This window comes from Rhinoderma darwinii, chromosome 1 (genome assembly GCF_050947455.1).
Source record: "Rhinoderma darwinii isolate aRhiDar2 chromosome 1, aRhiDar2.hap1, whole genome shotgun sequence".
Classification (NCBI taxonomy): Eukaryota; Metazoa; Chordata; class Amphibia; order Anura; family Rhinodermatidae; genus Rhinoderma; species Rhinoderma darwinii.
This window is the reverse complement of record NC_134687.1, coordinates 311,633,495-311,659,834: the sequence shown is the minus strand read 5'-3', so window position 1 is coordinate 311,659,834 and position 26,340 is coordinate 311,633,495. Positions and strand designations below refer to the sequence as shown.

At 41.0% G+C, this 26,340-nt stretch overlaps 1 protein-coding gene across 1 annotated transcript; it reads right to left on the bottom strand.

Annotated features, from left to right (window-relative positions):
* Positions 1-2,166: 2,166 nt before the first annotated feature.
* On the bottom strand, positions 2,167-4,588 carry LOC142649472 (transcription factor Jun-like). Its single transcript, XM_075825528.1, has 2 exons — positions 4,251-4,588; positions 2,167-3,821 (listed from the first exon to the last, which is right to left on the bottom strand). Exon 2 carries the CDS (start codon positions 3,617-3,619, stop codon positions 2,240-2,242), a length of 1,380 nt encoding a protein of 459 aa, XP_075681643.1. The 5' UTR covers positions 3,620-3,821; positions 4,251-4,588; the 3' UTR covers positions 2,167-2,239.
* Between the last annotated feature and the right edge of the window lie 21,752 nt (positions 4,589-26,340).

Here is a 26,340-nt window from a genome sequence, read left to right as displayed (position 1 = left end):
CTTTTTTTAAAACATTGGATTTTCCTTCCCATCCATTCTATGAAACATTTATGTCTGAATTGCAAATTGAATACAATGTGCAATGACCAGATAGCTTTTAATATACACATTTCATAGTCTAGCAAAAATACAATGACATTTTATATTTAGAAAATAAATATATACCATAAAAAAAAACATTTGTCAAATACCTGTCATACTTATGAGTGTTTAAATGGGATGCAGAAAAAAAAAAAAAAGCTTGCTCAATTGTAGTCTAGGTCACAACATCTTAACCCATTGTGGTCAGGATCCAAGTAAGTCCTTGAATTCTCTTATGAGGTTTACAAACCATTCAACTTTTAATTGTAGATTCTACCAATTATAATTCTTGGTTGTAAACAAAAGAACCATTGGCAGCCACCCAAAAAGGGTATAATGGGCTTTAGTATGGATTCTGACCCAAAGTTTAAACTAAAACCCAACTTAGTTTACAATGGTATACGCAATGCAGATACAAGCATAGAGCAAGCGTCATGTAGAACTAGCACAAGTACTATAGCTTGATAGCCGGAGGCATCTGCATATGTTCTAAATGCATACAAAGCAGGTTATATACACAAAGCTTTTCTGTACTTGAGTTTTGATCTCAGGGCCATTAGCTTCAAAATGTTTTTATAACCACGCTCAGTGGATAATAAAGCAAACATGGTCCCTGGTTTTCTTAAATTAAAAATATTAAAATAACTTGCTTGGCAATTTAAACACATCACTAGTACTGTATACAAAAATACATTTAGAACTTAGTGCAATACCCAGAAAATGTAACAATATTTAATGTCTTGCTTCAGACCGAGAACAATAAATAAAAAATATTTCTCAGTCTAAGCACTTCATTGCCATCTACTGTTACTGGAATTCAAATACTTATAATCTCTAAAAAGCAGCGTCTTAAAATATTTGAGCTCCCTTTAAATAGCTCAGGCAGAGAAGTGAGGCTAAAAAGAAACATTTACTGCCCAAACATAAGGCAGAATTGAATCATTTGTTTTCTTTATACCTTAAGCTATTGTCACCAATCACCATATACTTGCATTGGCAGAGATGTTATCTGTGACTCTAGGGAGACTTCATATATTGTTGCAGCAACAGGTCTGCTATGCTTTCAGCAATGACAGCCATCTCTATGAATCATCATTTACCTTGTAACTTTGCTTTACAAATTTTAAGAATAAAAACAATAAACTGGAACATTAGTAAACTGACCTACAGGGAATAAAGGATCTCTCCTAGCTTATAAAACATTTGGCTGCTTGTTTTCAATTCTGTGCAAATAGAAAAATTAAAAGCTTTTATTTTGGATTGTGTTGGGTGGGGGAATTTTTGATAATGAATGCTTTGAAGCAAAAAAAAAAAAATTTTTTTTTTAAAATATCTACTAATATTTTATGTAATTAATACAATAAAATACCTGCCTGTCAGGGGGAAAAAAAAAGGTTCATTTAAAAATACACCAGAAAGCGTTGGCACTGGGTAGTAAAATAAAATGTAAGAAGTATTTCTATTTACATTTGTTTTTCAGCCACCCCAGACGCTAGATAAACGCACTGAATGTTGTCCCTTAACATCGAAGTGTAATTGCTCTTTGCTATCCACATTAATAGACTCTTCTATCCATTTTTATATTGTATAGAACAGCCCTTCGCTTCACATTGAGAGAGTATAGAACAGAGTATTCTGTTTGTGGAGCAACAAATCCAAACAGGTTCAGCGAGTTAAATAAAGGCTGGGTGGAGGGAGGGATTGTATAAACTCATTCTCAGATGCTCAATGTCACCCTATGGTCCCGAAAAGCAGATTATTTGCCGCTTGTAACAAACCGTATTGTAGTATTCCTTCCCCTCACATAACACATTGCTACGTGAAAAATAAAGCTCCTTTACCGCATGGTAGAATTGCAAAAATATGTCACCAGTTCCCGACAAGAGTATGACCGACAACAGCTTGTTGGGTTTTTTTTTTTGGGCATATCTGCACGTTCTGTGTATGTGCTATTCTACTACTCCATCAGCACATGTTATATTTTTACTTATTGGTCTCTCTAAATTTTGCACAGCTTGCCTTAGGAAATAAATAAAAATAAAAAGGCAAGACCGCCAAATAAGTAAATGCAACCCACTTCTAACTCTGCGATCTCAACTCTGTGGGAGTCATTTGTTGCCTTTCATATAACTATATATAGTTGAGTTCTTTAACCTTTTCAGCAATTAGAGGTGCCTGCTGTTTTGGACCCTGGTGAAGTTTTAGCCACAGCTATCTGACACCCACTAGTGACATGGCTCATAACTTTATGTTTCAGCTGAGATACTTGCTCTCTCAGGAGACTGGCAGTGGATGCCAAGTCAGAGTTCTGTGACTTGAGCACTTTCACCTTCTCTTCCAAGCGTGCAATTCGCTCCAACTTCCTTTTGCGGCACTTTGAGGCAGCAATTCGGTTCCTCAGTCTTTTCCTCTCTGCTTTGATCCGCTCCTGTGTCTCTAGATCAATTGGGGAAAGAGACGGAGGTGTGCTTGTATCTCCTGCACTACTTGCTGGAGCACCTGACTTTGACACGTCCGGTACAGTTTGGGGTTCATCAAGAGGACCCCTCACTGTGTGCAGCCGATTGAGTCCTGGAAAATGTAATTGTACAGCTGGAGTAGTACTGACAGTATTGCCAGTGTAAGGAACTGGCGGTTGAGGAGGAGTAGGGCTCAGCGGTGTAGCAGTTGCTGCTGGATTAAAGCTGCTGAGGTTAGTATAGACCGGTACCTCCCCAGCTGGATGCACCGATCGAGTTAGATAAGAGGGAGAGCAGGTAGCTAGAGTGGATGGTGAAATAGGTGCTCCCAATAACTGATTCTGTTTATGAAGATCTGCTAAAGCTTTTACAAAGCCATCCGCAAATCCTTCCTGCTCTTGAGTGATAACCTGTTGGTTTCGGTATAGGAAAGGATGTGGAACTGCGGTTGCAGGTACTGATGTACCCTGCTGTGGGGCGGCTATCGTTGCAGTACTGGGATTACTGCTTGATGTGGCTGAAATACCAGGGTTTGCAGCCTGAATTAGAAGATGTTCTAGTTCAGGAGGAGTGAGTTTTAGTAGATTCAGAGCAGCAGTTGAAACTGAAGGAAGATGAGAGACATCGGATGGGATGCTGCCATTGTTGTTACTGCTTGCAGTACGGTTTCCAGCTACCACCACTATGGCACCAACTTCTGCTGCCACTGGATTGAGGTCATTTCCAACCACAACATCTCGGCCACCCCCTGTAGATTCACCAAGTCCACTGCCCACACCCTGCATCAATTTCAATGCATCACTTCCATGAGTAATAACCTCTGAGAATCCAACAGGCATGACAGCAACTGGAGCAGGAGTCAAGCTTTTCTTTTTTAGGTTGATCCCCTGAATTATAATGTTGGCACTCATCATTTTATGTTCTGGGGTAAACCGGACTCTGGTATCTCCTTCACTAGCTTGGTGAGAGCCAGTAATGCCACCACTATATCCCGAGAGCTGAGCAAAGTCTTGCAAATTCAGAGTATCCTCGTGATAAAAAGGAGGCTCCATTTTCACATGATCAGTGGTCATCATCATTGTATAAACAGGAGGCTGTATATATATATATTTATATACACAAGGTGAAAGTTATATCCAAGTCCTTAATATTTAACTGCTCCAGCAAAAAACTTCCATTCAAAATCCACTGATATGAATTGATTTGTAACGTGACCAGGAAGCAGGGTCATAAAAAGAAGAACTCCAGGGACTAATCCTCACCGAACTTTTCAGGAAAGACCTAAGAAAAAGAATAAAATACAGATCTGATTATCTGCAGTGTCATAAGAACTAGTGTGGAAACAGCACAAGAATGGAGAGAATAAACAGGATTTTTAATAAGCACAGCCATGCAAAATAAGAATAAAATGATATATATATATATATATATATATATATTGTACACAATATTTTTGAATAGAATAGACAGACATACAAATGAGCAACGCATATGAATATATGTATATAGATCTATATATATGCAACGAGCAGATGTATGCAGCATTGGAATCAGTCATGGCAGGATTAGCAATGGATTACTATGGCTACGTTAGCAGTGATCATGGCATATCGTTGCTTGCTGCCTCTTGGCAAAGTCCACATCTGCATGACATCTCTGCATTAAGCGCGGCATGTAGAAATGCAAGGATGAACCCACGCAAGCCCTTACCCCGCAGTCAGGGGGAAGAGATGATGTGCCCGCTGCTGCCTCTGTCACTGTGTCCGGAGGAAAAGAATCACTGAATCCCCCTACTTCTCACATCACGGAGATGACAGCAGGAGAAAAGTGCACGTCCTGTATGGATGCAGACAGACGCAGTGCAGACTCCTTGCCCGTCCTCCTCCTCCTGTGCAGCACTCCGTACCCCTATACAGCAGCTGAGGAACGACTGCACCGAGCGAACACCGTGACACCCAACACTTCCCTAATGCTACAACCTAGTTGGCCATAGGACCTTTGATGATGTCGTGACCATGTGATCAAATGGGAGGAGTCAAGCTCTGGCTGTGCTGTTTCTCGAGTGCTTGATTATGTGAAGTGTCAGCACGTGAACAGAAAGACCGGCAAGAATGGCTACTGCTGTACGAGCAGCGACGAGCATAGAACTGCTGTATAAGAATGTATAGAGCAAATGTCTGCAGCAGAGCTGTGGATGTGACGTGCTTACCATGCAGCGGTGTGAGCACACACATATCTGTACGGCTCTGCTGTATGTATGTCACACACACACATATCTGTACGGCTCTGCTGCATGTATGTCACACACATCTGTACAGCTCTGCTGCATGTATGTCACACACATATCTGTACGGCTCTGCTGCATGTATGTCACACACACATATCTGTACGGCTCTGCTGTATGTATGTCACACACATCTGTACAGCTCTGCTGCATGTATGTCACACACATCTGTACGGCTCTGCTGCATGTATGTCACACACACATATCTGTACGGCTCTGCTGCATGTATGTCACACACACATATCTGTACTGCTCTGCTGCATGTATGTCACACACATATCTGTACGGCTCTGCTGCATGTATGTCACACACATATCTGTACGGCTCTGCTGCATGTATGTCACACACACACATATCTGTACGGCTCTGCTGCATGTATGTCACACACATATCTGTACGGCTCTGCTGCATGTATGTCACACACATATCTGTACGGCTCTGCTGCATGTATGTCACACACATCTGTACGGCTCTGCTGCATGTATGTCACACACACATATCTGTACGGCTCTGCTGCATGTATGTCACACACATATCTGTATGGCTCTGCTGCATGTATGTCACACACATATCTGTACGGCTCTGCTGCATGTATGTCACACACATATCTGTACGGCTCTGCTGCATGTATGTCACACACATATCTATAGAGCTCTACTGCATGCATGTTATAAACAGTTCTACTGCCTGCATGTTACATGTATGTCTACTGCATGTATGTTATAAAGATAGAGCTCTACTGCGTGCATGTTACATGTATATCTGCTGCATGTATGTTATATAGATAGAGCTCTACTGCATGCATGTTCTATATATCTCTACTGCCTGCATGTTACATGTATATCTGCTGCATGCATGTTATAAAGATAGAGTTCTACTGCGTGCATTTTATAAATATATCGCTCTACTGCCTGCATGTTACATGTATATCTGCTGCATGTATGTTATAAAGATAGAGCTCTACTGCCTGCATGTTACATGCATGTCTGCTGCATGTATGTTATATAGATAGAGCTCTACTGCGTGCATGTTATAAATATATAGCTCTACTGCCTGCATGTTACATGTATATCTGCTGCATGTATGTTATAAAGATAGAGCTCTACTGCGTGCATGTTATAAATATATAGCTCTACTGCCTGCATGTTACATGTATATCTGCTGCATGCATGTTATAAAGATAGAGCTCTACTGCGTGCATGTTATAAATATATAGCTCTACTGCCTGCATGTTACATGTATATCTGCTGCATGCATGTTATAAAGATAGAGCTCTACTGCATGCATGTTATAAATATATATCTGTGCATGTATGTTATAAAGACAGCTCTACTGCCTGCATGTTACATGTATGTTATAAAGATAAGAGCTCTACTGCATGCATGTTACATGTATGTCTGCTGCTTGTATGTTATAAAGATAGAGCTCTACTGCATGCATGTTACATGTATGTCTGCTGCATGTATGTTATAAAGATAGAGCTCTACTGCCTGCATGTTACATGTATGTCTGCTGCATGTATGTTATAAAGATAGAGCTCTACTGCATGCATGTTACATGTATGTCTGCTTCATGTATGTTATAAAGATAGAGCTCTACTGCCTGCATGTTACATGTATGTCTGCTGCATGTATGTTATAAAGATAGAGCTCTACTGCCTGCATGTTACATGTATGTCTGCTGCATGTATGTTATAAAGATAGAGCTCTGCTGCCTGCATGTTACATGTATGTCTGCTGCATGTATGTTATAAAGATAGAGCTCTACTGCCTGCATGTTACATGTATGTCTGCTGCATGTATGTTATAAAGATAGAGCTCTACTGCATGCATGTTACATGTATGTCTGCTGCATCTATGTTATAAAGATAGAGCTCTACTGCATGCATGTTATAAATATATAGCTCTACTGCCTGCATGTTACATGTATATCTGTGCATGTATGTTATAAAGATATAGCTCTACTGCCTGAATGTTACATGTATATCTGCTGCATGCATGTTATAAAGATAGAGCTCTACTGCATGCATGTTATAAATATATATCCATGGGAAGAAGGAAAGAGGCTGGCACTGCCAAAACCGCCTAATCGGAATGGGAGTTGAAATATGGCTTGCTTACTGTTGGATGATTGCAGGTAAATTGCCACGGAGTTGCTCATCGAAAGAGTAGCACAATCGGCTGAATATATTTGTAGAGGAATGATCGAGGCACTCACCGAAGCTGGCAAACAATTTCTTTATTACAAAAAGATCTTGGTCAGGATGTGGAATTGCAATTCCACATCCTGACCAAGATCTTTTTGTAATAAAGAAATTGTTTGCCAGCTTCGGTGAGTGCCTCGATCATTCCTCTACAAATTTATAAATATATATCTGTGCATGTATGTTATAAAGATAGAGCTCTACTGCCTGCATGTTACATGTATGTCTGCTGCATGTATGTTATAAAGATAGAGCTCTACTGCATGCATGTTACATGTATGTCTGCTGAATGTATGTTATAAAGATAGAGCTCTACTGCCTGCATGTTACATGTATGTCTGCTTCATGTATGTTATAAAGATAGAGCTCTACTGCATGCATGTTACATGTATGTCTGCTGAATGTATGTTATAAAGATAGAGCTCTACTGCCTGCATGTTACATGTATGTCTGCTTCATGTATGTTATAAAGATAGAGCTCTACTGCATGCATGTTACATGTATGTCTGCTGAATGTATGTTATAAAGATAGAGCTCTACTGCCTGCATGTTACATGTATGTCTGCTGCTTGTATGTTATAAAGATAGAGCTCTACTGCATGCATGTTACATGTATGTCTGCTGAATTTATGTTATAAAGATAGAGCTCTACTGCCTGCATGTTACATGTATGTCTGCTTCATGTATGTTATAAAGATAGAGCTCTACTGCATGCATGTTACATGTATGTCTGCTGCATGTATGTTATAAAGATAGAGCTCTACTGCCTGCATGTTACATGTATGTCTGCTGCATGTATGTTATAAAGATAGAGCTCTACTGCCTGCATGTTACATGTACAGTGAAGGAAATAAGTATTTGATCCCTTGCTGATTTTGTACGTTTGCCCACTGTCAAAGACATGAACAGTCTAGAATTTTTAGGCTAGGTTAATTTTACCAGTGAGAGATAGATTATATATATAAAAAAAAAAAAAAATCACATTGTCAAAATTATATAGATTTATTTGCATTGTGCACAGAGAAATAAGTATTTGATCCCTTTGGCAAACAAGACTTAATACTTGGTGGCAAAACCCTTGTTGGCAAGCACAGCAGTCAGACGTTTTTAGTAGTTGATGATGAGGTTTACACACATGTTAGATGGAATTTTGGCCCACTCCTCTTTGCAGATCATCTGTAAATCATTACGATTTCGAGGCTGTCGCTTGGCAACTCGGATCTTCAGCTCCCTCCATAAGTTTTTGATGGGATTAAGGTCTGGAAACTGGCTAGGCCACTCCATGACCTTAATGTGCTTCTTTTTGAGCCACTCCTTTGTTGCCTTGGCTGTATGTGTCGAGTCATTGTCGTGCTGGAAGACCCAGCCACGAGCCATTTTTAATCTCCTGGTGGAGGGAAGGAGGTTGTCACTCAGGATTTGACGGTACATGGCTCCATCCATTCTCCCATTGATGCGGTGAAGTAGTCCTGTGCGCTTAGCAGAGAAACACCCCCAAAACATAATGTTTCCACCTCCATGCTTGACAGTGGGGACGGTGTTCTTTGTGTCATAGGCAGCATTTCTCTTCCTCCAAACACGGTGAGTTGAGTTAATGCCAAAGAGCTAAATTTTAGGCCTCATTTACACGAGCGTAATATACGCGCGTGCTTTTCACGCGTGTCGTACGCACCTATATTACTCTATGGGGCAGTGCAGACGATGCGTGAATTTTGCGCAGCGCGAGTGCGTTGCGTAAAACTCACGAAATGTTCTATAATCGTGCGTTTTTCGCGCATCACGCACCCATTGAAGTCAATGGGTGCGTGAAAACCACGAAGGTCGCACGGAAGCACTTCCGTGCGAACTGCGTGATTCGCGCAAGAGCTGTCAAACTGAATGTAAACAGAAAAGCACCACGTGCTTTTCTGTTTACAAACATCCGAACGGAGTGTCTTAGACATGAGTGAACCGAACTTTACCGGGTTCGGCCGAACTCGTTTTGACCGAACCCGGCAGGAAACAGTCACTGTGCAGGGTGCTGAAAGAGTTAAACTGGTTCAGCACCCTGGACAGTGACTTCCGATTCCAATATACGTGAACGTGTAAAAAAAAAAAAAGTTCTGACTTACCGATAACTCCCGGCTTCTTCCTCCAGTCTGACCTCCCGGGATGACAATTCAGTCCAAGTGACAGCTCCAGCCAATCACAGGCCAAGCACAGGCTGCAGCGGTCACATGGACTGCCGCGTCATCCAGGGAGGTGGGGCCAGATGTCAAGAGAGGCGCGTCACCAAGGACGCGTCACCAAGGCAACGGCCGGGAAGTTCTCGGTAAGTACGAACCTCTTTTTTTTTAAACAGGTTACTCGATATGGTGATCGGAATGCACTGTCGAGGGTGCTGAAAGAGTTACTGCCGATCAGTTAACTCTTTCAGCACCATGGACAGTGACTGACGTGGACTAGCCTCATCTCTATGATGGCGGCTGCGCGAAAATCACGCAGCCGCGCATCATACACGGATGACACACGGAGCTGTCAAGTGCCTTTTGCGCACGCAAAACGCTGCGTTTTTTGCGCGTGCAAAACGCACACGCTCGTGTAAATGTGCTTCTTTTTGAGCCACTCCTTTGTTGCCTTGGCTGTATGTTTCAGGTCATTGTCGTGCTGGAAGACCCAGCCACGAGCCATTTTTAATGTCCTGGTGGAGGGAAGGAGGTTGTCACTCAGGATTTGACGGTACATGGCTCCATCCATTCTCCCATTGATGCGGTGAAGTAGTCCTGTGCCCTTAGCAGAGAAACACCCCCAAAACATAATGTTTCAACCTCCATGCTTGACAGTGGGGACGGTGTTCTTTGGGTCATAGGCAGCATTTCTCTTCCTACAAACACGGCGAGTTGAGTTAATGCCAAAGAGCTCAATTTTAGTCTCATCTGACCACAGCACCTTCTCCCTATCACTCTCAGAATCATCCAGATCTTCATTTGCAAACTTCAGACGGGCCTGTACATGTGCCTTCTTGAGCAGGGGGACCTTGCGGGCACTGCAGGATTTTAATCCATTACGGCGTAATGTGTTACCAATGGTTTTCTTGGTGACTGTAGTCCCAGCTGCCTTGAGATCATTAACAAGTTCCCCCCGTGTAGTTTTCGGCTGAGCTCTCACCTTCCTCAGGATCAAGGATACCCCACGAGGTGAGATTTTGCATGGAGCCCCAGATCGATGTCGATTGACAGTCATTTTGTATGTCTTCCATTTTCTTACTATTGCACCAACAGTTGTCTCCTTCTCACCCAGCGTCTTACTTATGGTTTTGTAGCCCATTCCAGCCTTGTGCAGGTCTATGATCTTGTCCCTGACATCCTTAGAAAGCTCTTTGGTCTTGCCCATGTTGTAGAGGTTAGAGTCAGTCTGATTAATTGAGTCTGTGGACAGGAGTCTTTTATACAGGTGACCATGTAAGACAGCTGTCTTTAATGCAGGCACCAAGTTGATTTGGAGCGTGTAACTGGTCTGGAGGAGGCTGAACTCTTAATGGTTGGTAGGGGATCAAATACTTATTTCTCACAAATGCAAATAAATATATATAATTTTGACTATGTGATTTTCTTTTTTTTTTTTTCATATAATCTATCTCTCACTGGTAAAATTAACCTAGCCTAAAAATTCTAGACTGTTCATGACTTTGACAGTGGGCAAACTTACAAAATCAGCAAGGGATCAAATACTTATTTCCTCCACTGTATGTCTGCTGCATATATGTTATAAAGATAGAGCTCTACTGCCTGCATGTTACATGTATGTCTGCTGCATGTATGTTATAAAGATAGAGCTCTACTGCATGCATGTTACATGTATGTCTGCTGCATGTATGTTATAAAGATAGAGCTCTACTGCCTGCATGTTACATGTATGTCTGCTGCATATATGTTATAAAGATAGAGCTCTACTGCCTGCATGTTACATGTATGTCTGCTGCATATATGTTATAAAGATAGAGCTCTACTGCATGCATGTTACATGTATGTCTGCTGCATGTATGTTATAAAGATAGAGCTCTACTGCATGCATGTTACATGTATGTCTGCTGCATATATGTTATAAAGATAGAGCTCTACTGCCTGCATGTTACATGTATGTCTGCTGCATGTATGTTATAAAGATAGAGCTCTACTGCATGCATGTTACATGTATGTCTGCTGCATGTATGTTATAAAGATAGAGCTCTACTGCCTGCATGTTACATGTATGTCTGCTGCATATATGTTATAAAGATAGAGCTCTACTGCCTGCATGTTACATGTATGTCTGCTGCATATATGTTATAAAGATAGAGCTCTACTGCATGCATGTTACATGTATGTCTGCTGCATGTATGTTATAAAGATAGAGCTCTACTGCATGCATGTTACATGTATGTCTGCTGCATATATGTTATAAAGATAGAGCTCTACTGCCTGCATGTTACATGTATGTCTGCTGCATATATGTTATAAAGATAGAGCTCTACTGCATGCATGTTACATGTATGTCTGCTGCATGTATGTTATAAAGATAGAGCTCTACTGCATGCATGTTACATGTATGTCTGCTGCATATATGTTATAAAGATAGAGCTCTACTGCCTGCATGTTACATGTATGTCTGCTGCATATATGTTATAAAGATAGAGCTCTACTGCATGCATGTTACAAGTTGTGACAACTTGGGGTAAGTTAGCTCACAGGATCGCCATCTCCAGGGTAAGATGGTTGGCACACTTAAGAATTTTCACTCCAACACATTGGATTCGGTATGAAACTGGCCGCAACCAGCTTTATAGTCTTCATGCAGCAAAAGCAGTTTTACAGAACAGTTCAAAAATAAACCCTAGGCCGTCCAGTCTCTAACTAAACATACAGCTTCCCTAGTTATCAGGGTGAAAGGCCTTCTGCCCAGCACCTCACAACACACATGTGCTTACCAGAACTTCTGACTCCCACAGGCTGGCAATACCTGTCTACCTCAGACTGGAAGCCTTGTGTGAATAGATTTCAACTTTCTTAAATATATAATTCTGGGCCCAAATCCTGCCCATTAGTAGCTGCATGGCTACAATGTATATCTGCTGCATGCACGTTATAAAGATAGAACTCTACTGTGTGCATGTTATATATATCTCTGCTGCATGCATGTTATCTATAGCTCTACTGCGTGCATGTTATAAATATATAGCTCTACTGCGTGCATGTTATAAATATATAGCTCTACTGCCTGCATGTTACATGTATATCTGCTGCATGCATGTTATCTATAGCTCTACTGCGTGCATGTTATAAATATATAGCTCTACTGCCTGCATGTTACATGTATATCTGCTGCATGCATGTTATCTATAGCTCTACTGCGTGCATGTTATAAATATATAGCTCTACTGCGTGCATGTTATAAATATATAGCTCTACTGCCTGCATGTTACATGTATAAAGATACAACTCTACTGCGTGCATGATACATATATCTCTCTGCTGCATGCATGTTATATATAGCTCTACTGCGTGCACGTTTTACATATATAGCTCTAATGCATGCATGTTACATGTATATCTGCTGCATGCATGTTATAAAGATAGAGCTCTACTGCCTGCATGTTACACGTACTAGTATATCTGCCTCATGTATGTTATGATAGAGCTCTACTGCATGCATGTTATAAAGATAGAGCTCTACTGCATGCATGGTACCGATATCTCTCTGCTGCATGCATGTTATATATAGCTCTACTACATACATGTTATAAATATATAGCTCTAGTGCATTTATGTTACATGTTTATCTGCTGCTTGCACGTTATAAAGATAGAACTCTACTGCATCCATGGTACCTATATCTCTCGACTGCATGCATGTTATAAAGATAGAGCTCTACCACGTGCAAGTTATAAATATATAGCTCTAATGCCTGCATGTTACATGTATATCTGCTGCATGTATGTTATAAAGATAGAGCTCTACTGCCTGCATGTATGTTATATAGATGGAGCTCTACTGCATGCATGGTACCTATATCTCTCTGCTGCATGCATGTTATATATAGCTCTACTGCGTGCATGTTAGAAATATATATAGCTCTACTACATACATGTTATAAATATATAGCTCTAGTGCATGCATGTTACATGTATATCTGCTGCTTGCACGTTATAAAGATAGAACTCTACTGCATCCATGGTACCTATATCTCTCTACTGCATGCATGTTATAAAGATATAGCTCTACCACGTGCAAGTTATAAATATATAGCTCTAATGCCTGCATGTTACATGTATAGCTGCTGCATGTATGTTATAAAGATAGAGCTCTACTGCGTGTATTTTTCTGCTGCATGCATGGCACCTATATCTATTGCATGCATGGCACCTAAATATATCTGCTGCATGCATGTTATATCTTGCTCTACTGTGTGCATGTTATTAATATATCGCTCTACTGCATGCATGTTATATATAGCTCTACTGCGTGCATGTTATATATATATATATATATATAGCTCTACTACATGCATGTTATAAATATATAGCTCTACTGCCCGCATGTAACATGTATATCTGCTGCATGCATGTTATTAAGATAGAGCTCTACTGTGTGCATGTTATAAATATATAGCTCTACTGCCTGCATGTTGCATGTATATCTGCTGCATGCACGTTATAAAGATAGAGCTCTACTGTGTGCATGGTACCTATATCTCTGCTGCATGCATGTTATATATAGCTCTACCGTGTACATGTTATAAATATATAGCTCTACTGCCTGCTGCATGCATGTTATAAAGATATAGCTCTACTGCCTGCATGTTACACGTACTAGTATATCTGCCTCATGTATGTTATAATGATAGAGCTCTACTGCATGCATGTTATAAAGATAGAGCTCTACTGCATGTATGGTACCTATATCTCTCTGCTGAATGAATGGTACCTATATCTCTGCTGCATACATGGTTCCTATATATCTGCTGCATGCATGGTACCTATATACCTGCTCCATGCATGTTATATATAGCTCTACTGCATGCACGGTATAAATATATCGCTCTACTGCATGCATGTTACATGTATATCTGCTGCATGCACGTTACAAATATATAGCTCTACTGACTGCATGTTACATGTATATCTGCTGCAACGACGTTCTAAAGATAGAACTCTACTGCGTGCATGTTATAAATATATAGCTCTACTACATGCATGTTATAAATATATGTCTCTACTGCCTGCATGTTACATGTATATCTGCTGCATGCACGGTATAAAGATAGAGCTCTACTGTGTGCACGGTACCTGTATTTCTCTGTTGCATGCACGATACCTATATATTTGCTGCATGCATGATACCTATAGCTATTGCATGCATGGTGCCTATATATCTGCTGCATGCATGTTATATATTGCTCTGCTGCATGCATGTTATAAATATATAGCTCTACTGCGTGCATGTTAAATATAGCTCTACTGCGTGCATGTTATAAATATATCGCTCTACTGCTTTCATGTTACATGTATATTTGCTGCATGCATTAAATATATATTATACTGAATGCGTGTTACCTACATATGTCTGCTGCATTTGTTATACTGTATATAGCTTTACTGCATGCATGTTACATATATCTGAATACATGTTATACACAGTCGAGTCACATTATTATGACCACCAGCTGATATCCAGAGTAACAGCCGTGTGCAGCATGGACAGCAGCTAGACAGACTTGGAGTGATTCAATAATGTGCTGGTAGGTTGTCTCAGGTATCTGGAGCCATGCTGACTGCAGTGCATCCCACATCTGCTGGAGGAGGATCCATAGAGTGAACAAGACGATCAACGTGGTCCCACAGAGGCTCAATTGGGTTCAAGTCTGGCAAATTAGGGGGCCAGGGAAGTACTTGCAAGTCTTGGTCGTGCTTGTCCAAACACTGTCGAACATTTCTAGCTGTGTGACATGTCGCATTGTCTTGATAGAAGATTTCATCTGCCCCAGGGAAGACAAACCGCATGTATGGGGGAACGTGATCTGCAATGATGGATTCATAACCAAATCGATTCAGAGTGCCTTCCACACGGATAAGTGGGCCCAGAGAATGGCATGAAAAAAATCCCCAGACCATAAGGCCGGGTTCCCACATAGCGTCAACGCTGCAGAGTTTCCGCAACGGAATTCTGTGCGGAAATTCCGCAGCATTTACAGTAACAGCAAAGTGGATGAGATTTAGAAAATCTCATGCCCACGCTGCTGAAAAAAACGGCAGCGTAAACGTTAATAAATTGACCTGCGGTGCGGGATTTAAAACCGCAGCATGTCAATTTATGCTGCGTTTTAGTTGATTTTCCGTTGTGGGTTTTCCCCATTGAATTCAATGGGGATGCAAATCCTGCAACAGAAAGCCAAGTGATACGACTTTTGCGGCGTATTCGCAGTGATTATGCGTCAAAAATTGCAAGTACGGAAAAAGAAAAAAAAAAGCTTACCCAGAAGTCTGTGTTTCTTCGTCCAGTCCGGCCTCTTGGGATGATATTGCATCCCATGTGACCGCTTCAGCCAATCGCAGGCTGCAGCGTCATCCAGGGAGGCCGGACTGCACAGGAGGGACACGTTGCCATAACAACGGCTTACGTAAGTATGAGCGTCTTTTACTACTGCTTTCCGCAGCGGAAATTCTGTCAGAAAAAAACGCACCACAATGTGGTGTGGTTTTCGGACGGAATGCACTTCGGGTTCCAGGTCGGATACGCTGCGTGGTTTTTACTCAGCATATCCATCCCGTGGGAACCCGGCCGAATGCTGCCGCCACCAGCTTCTGTTCTTCCTGTTTGCACGGTGTTTGTTCTCTGATGTTTTTCGTCTGACACGCCAAACTCCATCCGTTCAATGAAGCAGAATGTGACTCATCGGAGAAGGCAACCCTTTGGCAATCATCGGTGTTCCAATTCCGATACCGCTGTGCAGATTGAAGCCTTTATTTCCGATGCACCTTTATTAGGTGGGTGGTAGAAAACACCAAAGAGAACGGAAAAGGCAGAATAACGCGATCGAGGCTACCACCAACCGGGAAGACTATCAACAAGACCACAAGGAAATGGACAGACTAGTGGTGAATATCTCTTCTGTAGCGCTTACTACCTCTGAATTAAATCTGCTTAATAGAGGCCTTTCTTTCAGCCCACAAGGGCATTTTGATTGGTTTCAGTGTGAACTTGACCTCATTGCCTTTTTTAGAAGAATACGACTCAAGGCATTTTTTTCGGGAGCGGACCAGATGGAAGGGAAGACCACATCTTGTGACACAAGTAAATTAAGATTCTGTGATTTTGAGCTACATGCATCTAGTACGTTTCAGCCACCTCCTGCCAATAAGGCGGTTGAGACATATATTCAGCTGGTGAAAGATAGGATGCATAAATTGAAAGAATTAATGGGTAGTACTTTAAAAAAAGGCTAATTTAACTAAACCTGAAATTGATGCTCTTGATGCACTTGCTGGTGCCCATGACCTTACGATCAAGCCCGCTGATAAAGGGGGTGCGGTCGTGGTCATGGACACCAGCGACTACATCGATGAAGCCCTTAGACAATTGGGAGATATACAGGTGTATAAAAAACTTGATTATGATCCAAAATTTGACATCATGAGAAAAGTTAAAATCATTGTTGATAATGCATATGCTTTAGATTTGATTGATGTCAAATTATATGAATATTTACGGGTTGAACACCCTAGGACACCTGTTTTATATTTACTCCCTAAGATCCACAAAAATATGTGTGAACCAGCTGGTAGACCGATTGTCTCGGGTATTGGATCATTATTTACACCAATTGCCACATTTCTTGACCAGCTGTTACGTAAAGGAGCGACAAATACAAGGTCTTATGTCCAGGACACAACTCAATTTATTAACAAATTGAGAGATATAGAAGTCTCTGAGGACTGCTTTCTGGTATCCTTTGATGTGGTATCTTTATATACCAGTATTGAACATGAGAAGGGGATGTTGGCGGTTACTGAATTGTTGCGACATTGGACCCTTGATAATGAACAAAAGGAATTTATAGTGGCACTATTGGAGATTGTATTACCGTGCAATTATTTTCTCTTTCAAGACACCTTTTATATTCAGTGCAGAGGCACGGCTATGGGGTCCAATGTCGCTCCAACGTACGCCAACATCTTCATGCCATTTTTCGAGGATAAGTTTGTGTACCCATCCAGCTTCTTCCAATACGTAGGGGGCTGGATGAGGTACTTAGATGATATCTTCTTTGTATGGTACAGTAGTGAAGTACAGTTACTGAAATTTCAAGAAGAAATTAATAGTCATTTCCCCGAACTTCAATTTACTTTGATGTATTCTAAAGACAACATTCAATTTTTGGATACAGTCGTATCTAACAAGGACAATTGTCTTGTCACTGATTTATATGTGAAACCTACTGATTGTAACAATTAGTTGCATTACAATAGTTGTCATCCTTGGGGAACAGTAGAATCCCTTCCATTTAGCCAACTCCTTAGAGTCAAAAGAATTGTCTCAGATGATAGAACACGAATGTAGAACACGAATCAACCAGCATAAGTATACCATTAGGAGTAAGATGGTAGACTTACCGATTCCAGAGCATTTCATTAAATTCTGACATAATATTTTGCAGCTGCGGTTTAGAGTCATTGATGGGGTAGCTCCAATGAGGAGAGGAGGAGATAGGGAAAAGACCCTAAAAAAACTTGAATTAAAATGGATTTATGAATTGGACACCCTGGAGCCTAAGGGGCTAAACAGGGAGTTCAGGACCACAGGTATCTGTTAGGATTGTGTCTTTGGGCATGGTTTTGGCCACATCGTCATCGGTAATACATTTATGATAGAGTGCCTGACTAGCCATGTGATTGTAATATTATTGATATATCTTTTAGTATTACTTGTTTGTTTTTCTTTTATGTATTTGTAGGCTATTTACACTCTATGGGGGATCACTTTTGAATTATCTGAAGAAACCTGATCAATTTTTTGGATTACTGTTCGTTTTGGGATTTTCTGCCTGTCTTATCGAAAATTATAGGCGCTGGATAGCTATAGGCTTTTCTCTTTATATTCGGAATCCCATATCTATATAAAATTGTTATTGAATAAATATTGTTTATCCCATTTTTGGCACATATGTTAATAACATTGCAAAATAAATGTACTCTAACTACCATCCTTCTGGTGAGACACGCAGAATCTCTTTTTAGGACTCATCTGTGATATGTTAGTGTTCTTTTGTTACTATAACAACGGGTTCTCTGTTGATTATGTTACGATTGTGTAACCTAATATAATGCGCATGCGCGGTCCAGATTGAGATCGCGATGCGCAACCATAGAAACAGCAGACGCTGGACATTGGGGATACTAGGATTTTCTGTCATGCACAATGGAGAACTATAGACGCGGACTAGACAAGATGTGTTCTCATCGACTGGTACACAGGTACTACATTGGCGATCTATATATGTATTTTGACTGTATTTCACTCTGATGATGTGGGGGATATTTTATGATATGATGTATTTTTAAGGGTATTTAACCGTTGTTGATATTTAACATGTTCAGGAAGTAATGTCATTCAACATGTGTTATATAAAGTGTGCACTGATTTACTATCACTATGCTTGACAAAGACCCAACAGGGGTTGAAACGTTGTAGTTTTTTATGCTTGGTGAATAAAGACCAACATCTTTTGGATATCTGAGTGCTGCAGTCTTTCTTCTATCCATTGTCTGCTGTATGTTTGTTACATATATCTGCTGCATTTGAAGCTGAAAATTAACCTTCTTTTAATTTGAAGCTTTTTTTGAGGCGTTTTGTTTGTTTTGCTGCATATTTTTATAGTTTGAATAAAAAATGGCTACAAAAAAGCTTCAAGAAGTGACATGCTACTAGTTTTTACGAGGTGTTTTTTTTAAAATTCAGCAGTGCAAAAATTAACCTCGTGAACAGCAGTGTATTTCCCATTGTATTCAATGGGAAGCTGTTTGTAGGCGTTTGCTAGTGTTTTTCCAGGTGTATTTCAAGGCATTTACACTCAGAAATACACCAGAAAATACTATGTGTGAACATACCCTTATATATTGCTCTATTGTGTGCATCTTAAATACAGTGCATTTTGAAAGTCTTCAGACCCGTTCACTTTTGTCACATTTTGTTCTGTTGAGACCTTGTGCTAAAATTTTTCAAAGAACACACTATTTCCCCCATCATTTTGCACTCCATACCCAATAAGGACAAAGTGAAAACAGAACTTTAGACATTTTTGCAAATTTATAAAAAAATTAAAACTTTTGCATGGACATAAGCATTCGGGCTCTGCTATGACAACTTGAAATTTAGCTCTGAAGGCCTCCCATTTCTCTAGATCATCTTTGAAATGTTTCTACACCTTGACTGGACTCCACCTGTGGTAAATTCATTTGAATGGACATGATTTGGAAAGATACACCCCTGTCTATATAAGGTCTCTTGTTTGACAATGCGTATCAGAGCAAAAACCAAGCCATGAGGAGGAAAGATCTGCCTGTAGAGCTCAGAGACAGGACAAGTGTGGAGACACAGATCTGGAAAAGGGTACAAAAAAAATGTCTGCTGCGCTGAAAGTTCCCAAGAGCACAGTGGCCTCCATAATTCTTAAATGGAAGAAGTTTGGAACAACCAGGACTCCTCCTAGAGCTGGCCACTCCACCAAACTAAGTAATCAGGGTATAAGGGCCTTGGTAAGAGAGTTGACCAAAAGGCCAATGGTCACTCTGGCTGAGCTCTAAAGATCCTGTGTGCAGATGGGAGAAACTTCCAGAAGGTCAGCCATCACTGCAGCACTCCACCAATCTGGGCATTATGGCAGAGTGGCCAGAAAGAAGCCTCTCTTCAGTAAAAGACACACGAAAGCCTGCCTGGAGTTTGCAAAAAAGCACCAAAAGGACTCTCAGACTGAGAAACAAGATTTTGTGGCCTGATGAAACCAAGATTTAACTTTTTGGCTTCAATTCTAAGCATCATGTCTAGAGGAAACCAGGCACTGCTCATTACCTGCCCAATACCACCCCTACAGTGAAGCATGTCTTGAATATCCAGCAGCACGACCAGCAATTGAGTCGGAACAACAGTATATAAACTTAATGGGGAGCGCACGCAGGTAAGTATCCCCGGTCCAAAAGGTATCACGAATCCATGCAGAGAAAAGTGGTGTTTTCATTAATTCATCAAAATATGAGCATGCAACGTTTCAACCCTGTCAGGGTCTTTCTCAAGCATGTTTGCGGTCTCTTTTCTCTGTACAGGGAAGCATGGTGGTGAAAGCATCAAGCTGTGGGGGTGTTTTTCAGCGGCTGGGACAGGGAGACTGGTCAGAGTTGAGGAAAAAAATGAATGGAGCAAAGTTCAGAGATATTCTTAATGAAAACCTGATCCAGAGTGCTCTGGACCTCAGACGGGGGTTCACCTTCCAACAAGACAATGATCCTAAGCAGACAGCCAAGACAACACAAGAGTGACTTAGGGACAATTCTGTGAATGTCCTTGAGTGGTCCAGCCAGAGCCCTTACCTGAACCTAATCGAACACCTCTGGAGAGACCTGAAAATGACTGTCCCTTGACGGTCCCCATCCAACCTGACAGAGCTTGAGAGGATCTGCAGAGAAGAATGGCAGAAAATCCCCAAATCCAGGTGTGCAAACCTTGTGGCATCATACCCAAGAAGACTGGAGGCTGTTATCGCTGCCAAAGGTGCTTCAACTAAGTACTGAGTAAAGGGTCTGAATACTTATGTCAATGAAATATTTTCGTTTTCTCTTTTCAATAAATTAGCAAAGATTACTAACATTCTGTTTTCACTTTGTCATTATGGGGTATTGAGTGCAGAATGATGGGGAAAAAAATCAAAAGGGTCTGAAGACTTTCTGAATGCATTGTATATGTCTTCTGCATGCATGTTATATATAGCTCTAGGGCGTGCATGTCACATACAGTACCTTGCAGAAGTATCCACTTCCTTGGAGTTTTTCCTGTTTTGTTGCATTACAACCTAGAATTAAAATGGATTTTTATTTGGATTTTATGTAACGGTCCTGAAAGTGGAATTAAAAAAAATACCTCGTATAAAAAAAATAAAAACTATAAGGCCTTAGGTCTTATTTACACGAGCATATTTCACGTCCGTGTTACGCGCGTTAAAACAACGGACGTCACACGGACCTATGCAATTCAATGGGGCCATTCAGACATTATAGGACATGCAGTGAGTTCCACACAGTGGACACACGCTGCGTGAAAAATACTGAATCTCTGAATGGACCCATTGAATTTCATAGGTCCGTGTGACGTCCGTTGTTTTAACGTGCGTAACATGGACGAGAAATACGCTCGTGTGAATAAGGCCTAAGGTTGTGAGTGCATATGTTTTCACCCCTTTTGCTATGAAACCCCTAAATAAGGTATGGTCAAACCAATTCACTTAAGAAGTCACATAATTGGTTGAAATAATATCCCCCTGTATGCAATCAAAGTGTCACATGATCTGTCACATGATGTCAGTATATATACACCTGATCTGAAAGGCCCCTGAGTCTGCAACACCACTAAGCAAGCAACATGAAGAACAATGAGCTCTCCAAACAGGTCAGAGACAAAGCTGCGGAGAAGTATACAGGGTGGGCCATTTATATGGATACACCTAAATAAAATGGGAATGGTTGGTGATATTAACTTCCTGTTTGTGGCACATTAGTATATGGGAGGGGGGAAACTTTTCAAGCTGGGTGTTGTTCATGGCGGCCATTTTGAAGTCGGCCATTTTGTATCCAACTTTAGTATTTTCAATGGGAAGAGGGTCATGTGACACATCAAACTTATAGAGAATTTCACAAGAAAAACAATGGTGTGCTTGGTTTTAATGGCGCAAACGAGCACCCGACAGCAACCCCATCCGTACACAGTGCGCACGCGCCGAGGCAGACACCAAGACCAGCATGGTGCGGCTCCTCGCGCATGACCAGTGTGACAGACGAGTGTTGATACGGGCGCTGGCGGCGCGGGTAACACATGACCACTCAAAAAAAAAGAAAGGGGGTGTATAAGGTACTTTATAAGACAACAAAGATGATTAGACCAGTAAAGTTTAGTGATAAAATGTATAACAATAGTTTATATTTAGAATTTCCCATATTGGAAATAGATACCTGTGTCCTATGGATACCAACTTTGGTGAATAATTTGTATATGTAAAAAACTGTAAAAATACCTTTTAATTAGTGATGCATGAAAGCGTAATGCACAAAGACATATCTATTTATACCATGGACCCAAGTATATCTTCCCTTGAATACTCAAACATACCATGCACATATGTACCCATATTCAAAAACAAACGTCATTGACCCTAAAATAACACTAAGTACTAGGTTACTATATTACAGTAAACAAATCCTTGTTAACCCCTTAATGACCGGGCCTGTTTGTACCTTAACCCCTTCAGGACTGAGCCACTTTTGGACCAAATGACAGAGCCTCATTTTTTAAATCTGACGTGTGTTACTTTATGTGGTAATAACTCGGGAATGCTTTCTCGTGACATATTGTACTTTAAGTTAGTGAAAAAATGTGGTCGATATATTCAATATTTTTGTGTGAAAAACACCAAAATTTAGAGAAAATTTGCAAAAAATTAGCATTTTCTAAATTCAAATGTATCTGCTTGTAAGACAGATAGTAATACCACACAAAATAGTTACTAGCTAACTTTTCCAATATGTCTACTTTAGATTGGCATCATTTTTTGAACATCCTTTTATTTTTCTAGGACATTACAAGGCTTATACGTTTAGCAGCAATTTCTCACATTTCCAAGAAAATTTCAAAAGCCCATTTTTTTAGGGAACAGTTCAGTTGTGAAGTGGCTTTGAGGGCCTTATATATTAGAAACCCCCACAAATCACCCCATTTTAAAAACCTCACCCCTCAAAGTATTCAAAACAGCATTCAGAAAGTTTTTTAATCCTTTAGGCGTTTCACAGGAATTAAAGCAATGTAGCGGGGAAATCTACAAATTTCATTTTTTTGCCAGAAATTCCATTTTAATCCATTTTTCCTGTAATACTGAAGGTTTTTACCGGAGAAGCACAACTGAATATTTATTGCCCTGATTCTGCAGTTTTTAGTAATATCTCACATGTGGCCCTAGTGCGCTACTGGACTGAAATACCGGCCTCAGAAGCAAAGGAGCACCTAGAGCCTTTTAGGGCCTTCCTTTTCTTAGATTATATTTCAGGCACCATGTCAGGTTAGAAGAGGTCTTGTGGTGCCGAAACAAAGGAAACACCCCAAAAAATACCCCATTTTGGAAACTAAACTCCTTGAGGAATTCATCTAGGGGTGTAGTGAGCATTTTGACCCCACGGGTGTTTCATAGATTTCATTAGAATTGGGCAGTGAAAATGAAAAATGACATTTTCCAATACCATGTATTTTTACCTCAAAATGTTTAATTTTTTCAACAAATAAATGAGGAAAAGAACCCCAACATTTGTAAAGCAACTTCTCCAGAGTACGGAAATACCAAACATGTGGTCATAAACTGTTGTTTGGGCAAGCGGCAGGACTCAGAAGGGAAGGCACGCATTTTAGCTTTTGAAGTACAGATTTTCCTGGTTTGATTTCTCGGCACCATGTCGCATTTGTAAAGCTCCTAAGGTACCAGTACAGTGGAAACCCCCCAAAAGTGACTCCATTTGGGAAACTACACCCCTAGAGGAATTAATCTAGGGGTGTAGTGAGCATTTTGACCCCCCAGGTGTTTCATAGATTTCATTAGAATTGGGCAGTAAACATGAAAAAAATCATTTTTTTCCACTAAGACGTAGCTTTAGGTAAAAATGTTTCATTTTCTCAACAAATAAAGGAGAAAAATCGCCGTAACATTTGTAAAGCAACTTCTCCAGAGTAAGAAAATACCCCATATGTGGTAATAAAGTACTGTATGAATACACATCCGGGCTCAGAAGGGAAGGAGCGCCATTTGGCTTTTGAAGAGCAGATTTTGCTGGATTGGTTTTTCTGCGCCATGTCGCTTTTGCAGAGCCCCTTAGGTATCAGTACAGTGGAAACTACCCAAAAGTGACTCCATTTGGCAAACTACACCCATTGAGGAATTCATCTAGGGGTGTAGTGAGCATTTTGACCCCACAGGTGTGTCATATATTTTATTAGAAATGGGCAGTGAAAATGAAAAATTACATTATTTTCCAATAAGACGCAGCATTAGTTAATTTTTTTTTTCATTTTCTCAACAAATAAAGGAGAAAAAGCACCGTAATATTTGTAAAGCAACTTCTTCAGAGTAGGGAAATACCCCACACGTGGTCATAAACTGCTATTTGGACACACAGCAAGGCTCTAAGGAAGGAGCGCCATTTAGTATTTGGAGTGGAGATTTTATAAGATTCGTTTTTTGACACCATGTTGCATTGAGCTATAGTCAGGGGCGTAGCTAGAGGCTCATGGGCCCCGATGCAAACATTCTTACTGGGCCCCCCCCCCCCCGCAAACTTCTCATGGCCGACGGTCCGCTGTCAGCTGCATCGCTGGGTCTCCTAAGTGACCCAACAATGCAGCACTAGCAGCCGGGGGCGTCACTAAGGCTGGGTTCACACACACTATTTACGGACGTAATTCGGGCGTTTTAGCATTGAATTACGTCCGAAAATGCGGCTCAAAAGCGTCGGCAAACATCTGCCCATTCATTTGAATGGGTCTTACGATGTTCTGTGCCGACGGTCATTTTTTTTTTACGCGTCGCTGTCAAAAGGCGGCGCGTAAAAAAGTGCCTGTCACTTCTTCAGACGTAAATGGAGCCGTTTTCCATGGACTCCATGGAAAACCAGCTTCAGTTACTTCCGTAATGGACGCAGCGAAAGACGCCTGCACATGCCATTATGGCTGAAATTACGGTGCTGTTTTCTCCTGAAAACAGCACAGTAATTTCAGCCGTAACGGACGCTGCCGTGTGAACATACCCTCAGGGATTAAAATGTCCGGGAAATAGCCCCAATACATATGTGTCCGCCCCAAAAAAAAGTGTGTATATGAGACAGCATAGCATATCTATAGCACTACGACCCTATAAACTATGGATAGGATTAGATACAGTGGCTGAGCAGACAGTATCACACAGGATAGGATTAGATACCGTGGCTGAGCAGACAGTATCACACATGATAGGATTAGATACAGTGGCTCAGAAGGCAGTATCACACATGATAGGATTAGATACACAGCTCAACAGACAGTATCACACATGATAGGATTAGATACAGTGGCCCAGCAGACAGTATCACACATGATAGGATTAGATACAGTGGCTCAGCAGACAGTATCACACATGATAGGTTTAGATACAGTGGCTCAGCAGACAGTATCACACATGATAGGATTAGATACAGTGGCTCAGCAGACAGTACCACACATGATAGGATTAGATACAGTGGCTCAGCAGACAGTATCACACATGATAGGATTAGATACAGTGGCTCAGAAGACAGTATCACACATGATCGGATTAGATATAGGGCCCAGCAGACAGTATCATACATGATTGGATTAGATACACAGCTCAGCATACTGTATCACACATGATAGGATTAGATACAGGGCCCAGCTCGCTGACATTGCGGCTCCAGCGCTGGACCCAGGATAGGTAAGAATAATAATTTTGCTTCTTTATGTGTTAGTGATTATTTTTGTGTTTGTTTTTTTTACAGGTTCGGTTGTTGGACTTCGGATACGAGGACTTCAATGACGGCGTTTTTTTTATTCTCAATAAAATGGTTAATGAGGGTTGTTTTTTTATTTCAATAAAATATTTTTTCTATGTGCTTGTATCTTTTTAAACTTTATTATCACCGCCTTAGTAATGGCCGCTGGCTGATTGACAACCTCCATTACTAAGGCGGGGCTTAATGTTAGCCGGTGCAGAGGCTACACTAACCCCCATTATTACCCCGGTACCCACCGCCACCAGGGGTACTGGGAAGAGCCGGGTACAAACCAGTACCCGACCATCTGTAGTGACGGGCAGGCACCAGGGCGGCCGTAGGCTGGTAGATTAGGCTGGGGAAGGCCAAAAACAGTGGCCCTTCCCACCCTGGTAATGCTGCTTGCTGCTGCTGTGTTGTATCTGGCTGGTTATGAAAATGGGGGGGGGACCCGACATCGTTCTTTCCAATTATTTTTTATTTTATTTTTTTTTAAATGACGTGGGGTCCCCCC

Bases quoted from the DNA above. Each gene is read 5' to 3' on its own strand.
- LOC142649472 (XM_075825528.1), bottom strand. From the start codon at position 3,619: ATGATGATGACCACTGATCATGTGAAAATGGAGCCTCCTTTTTATCAC.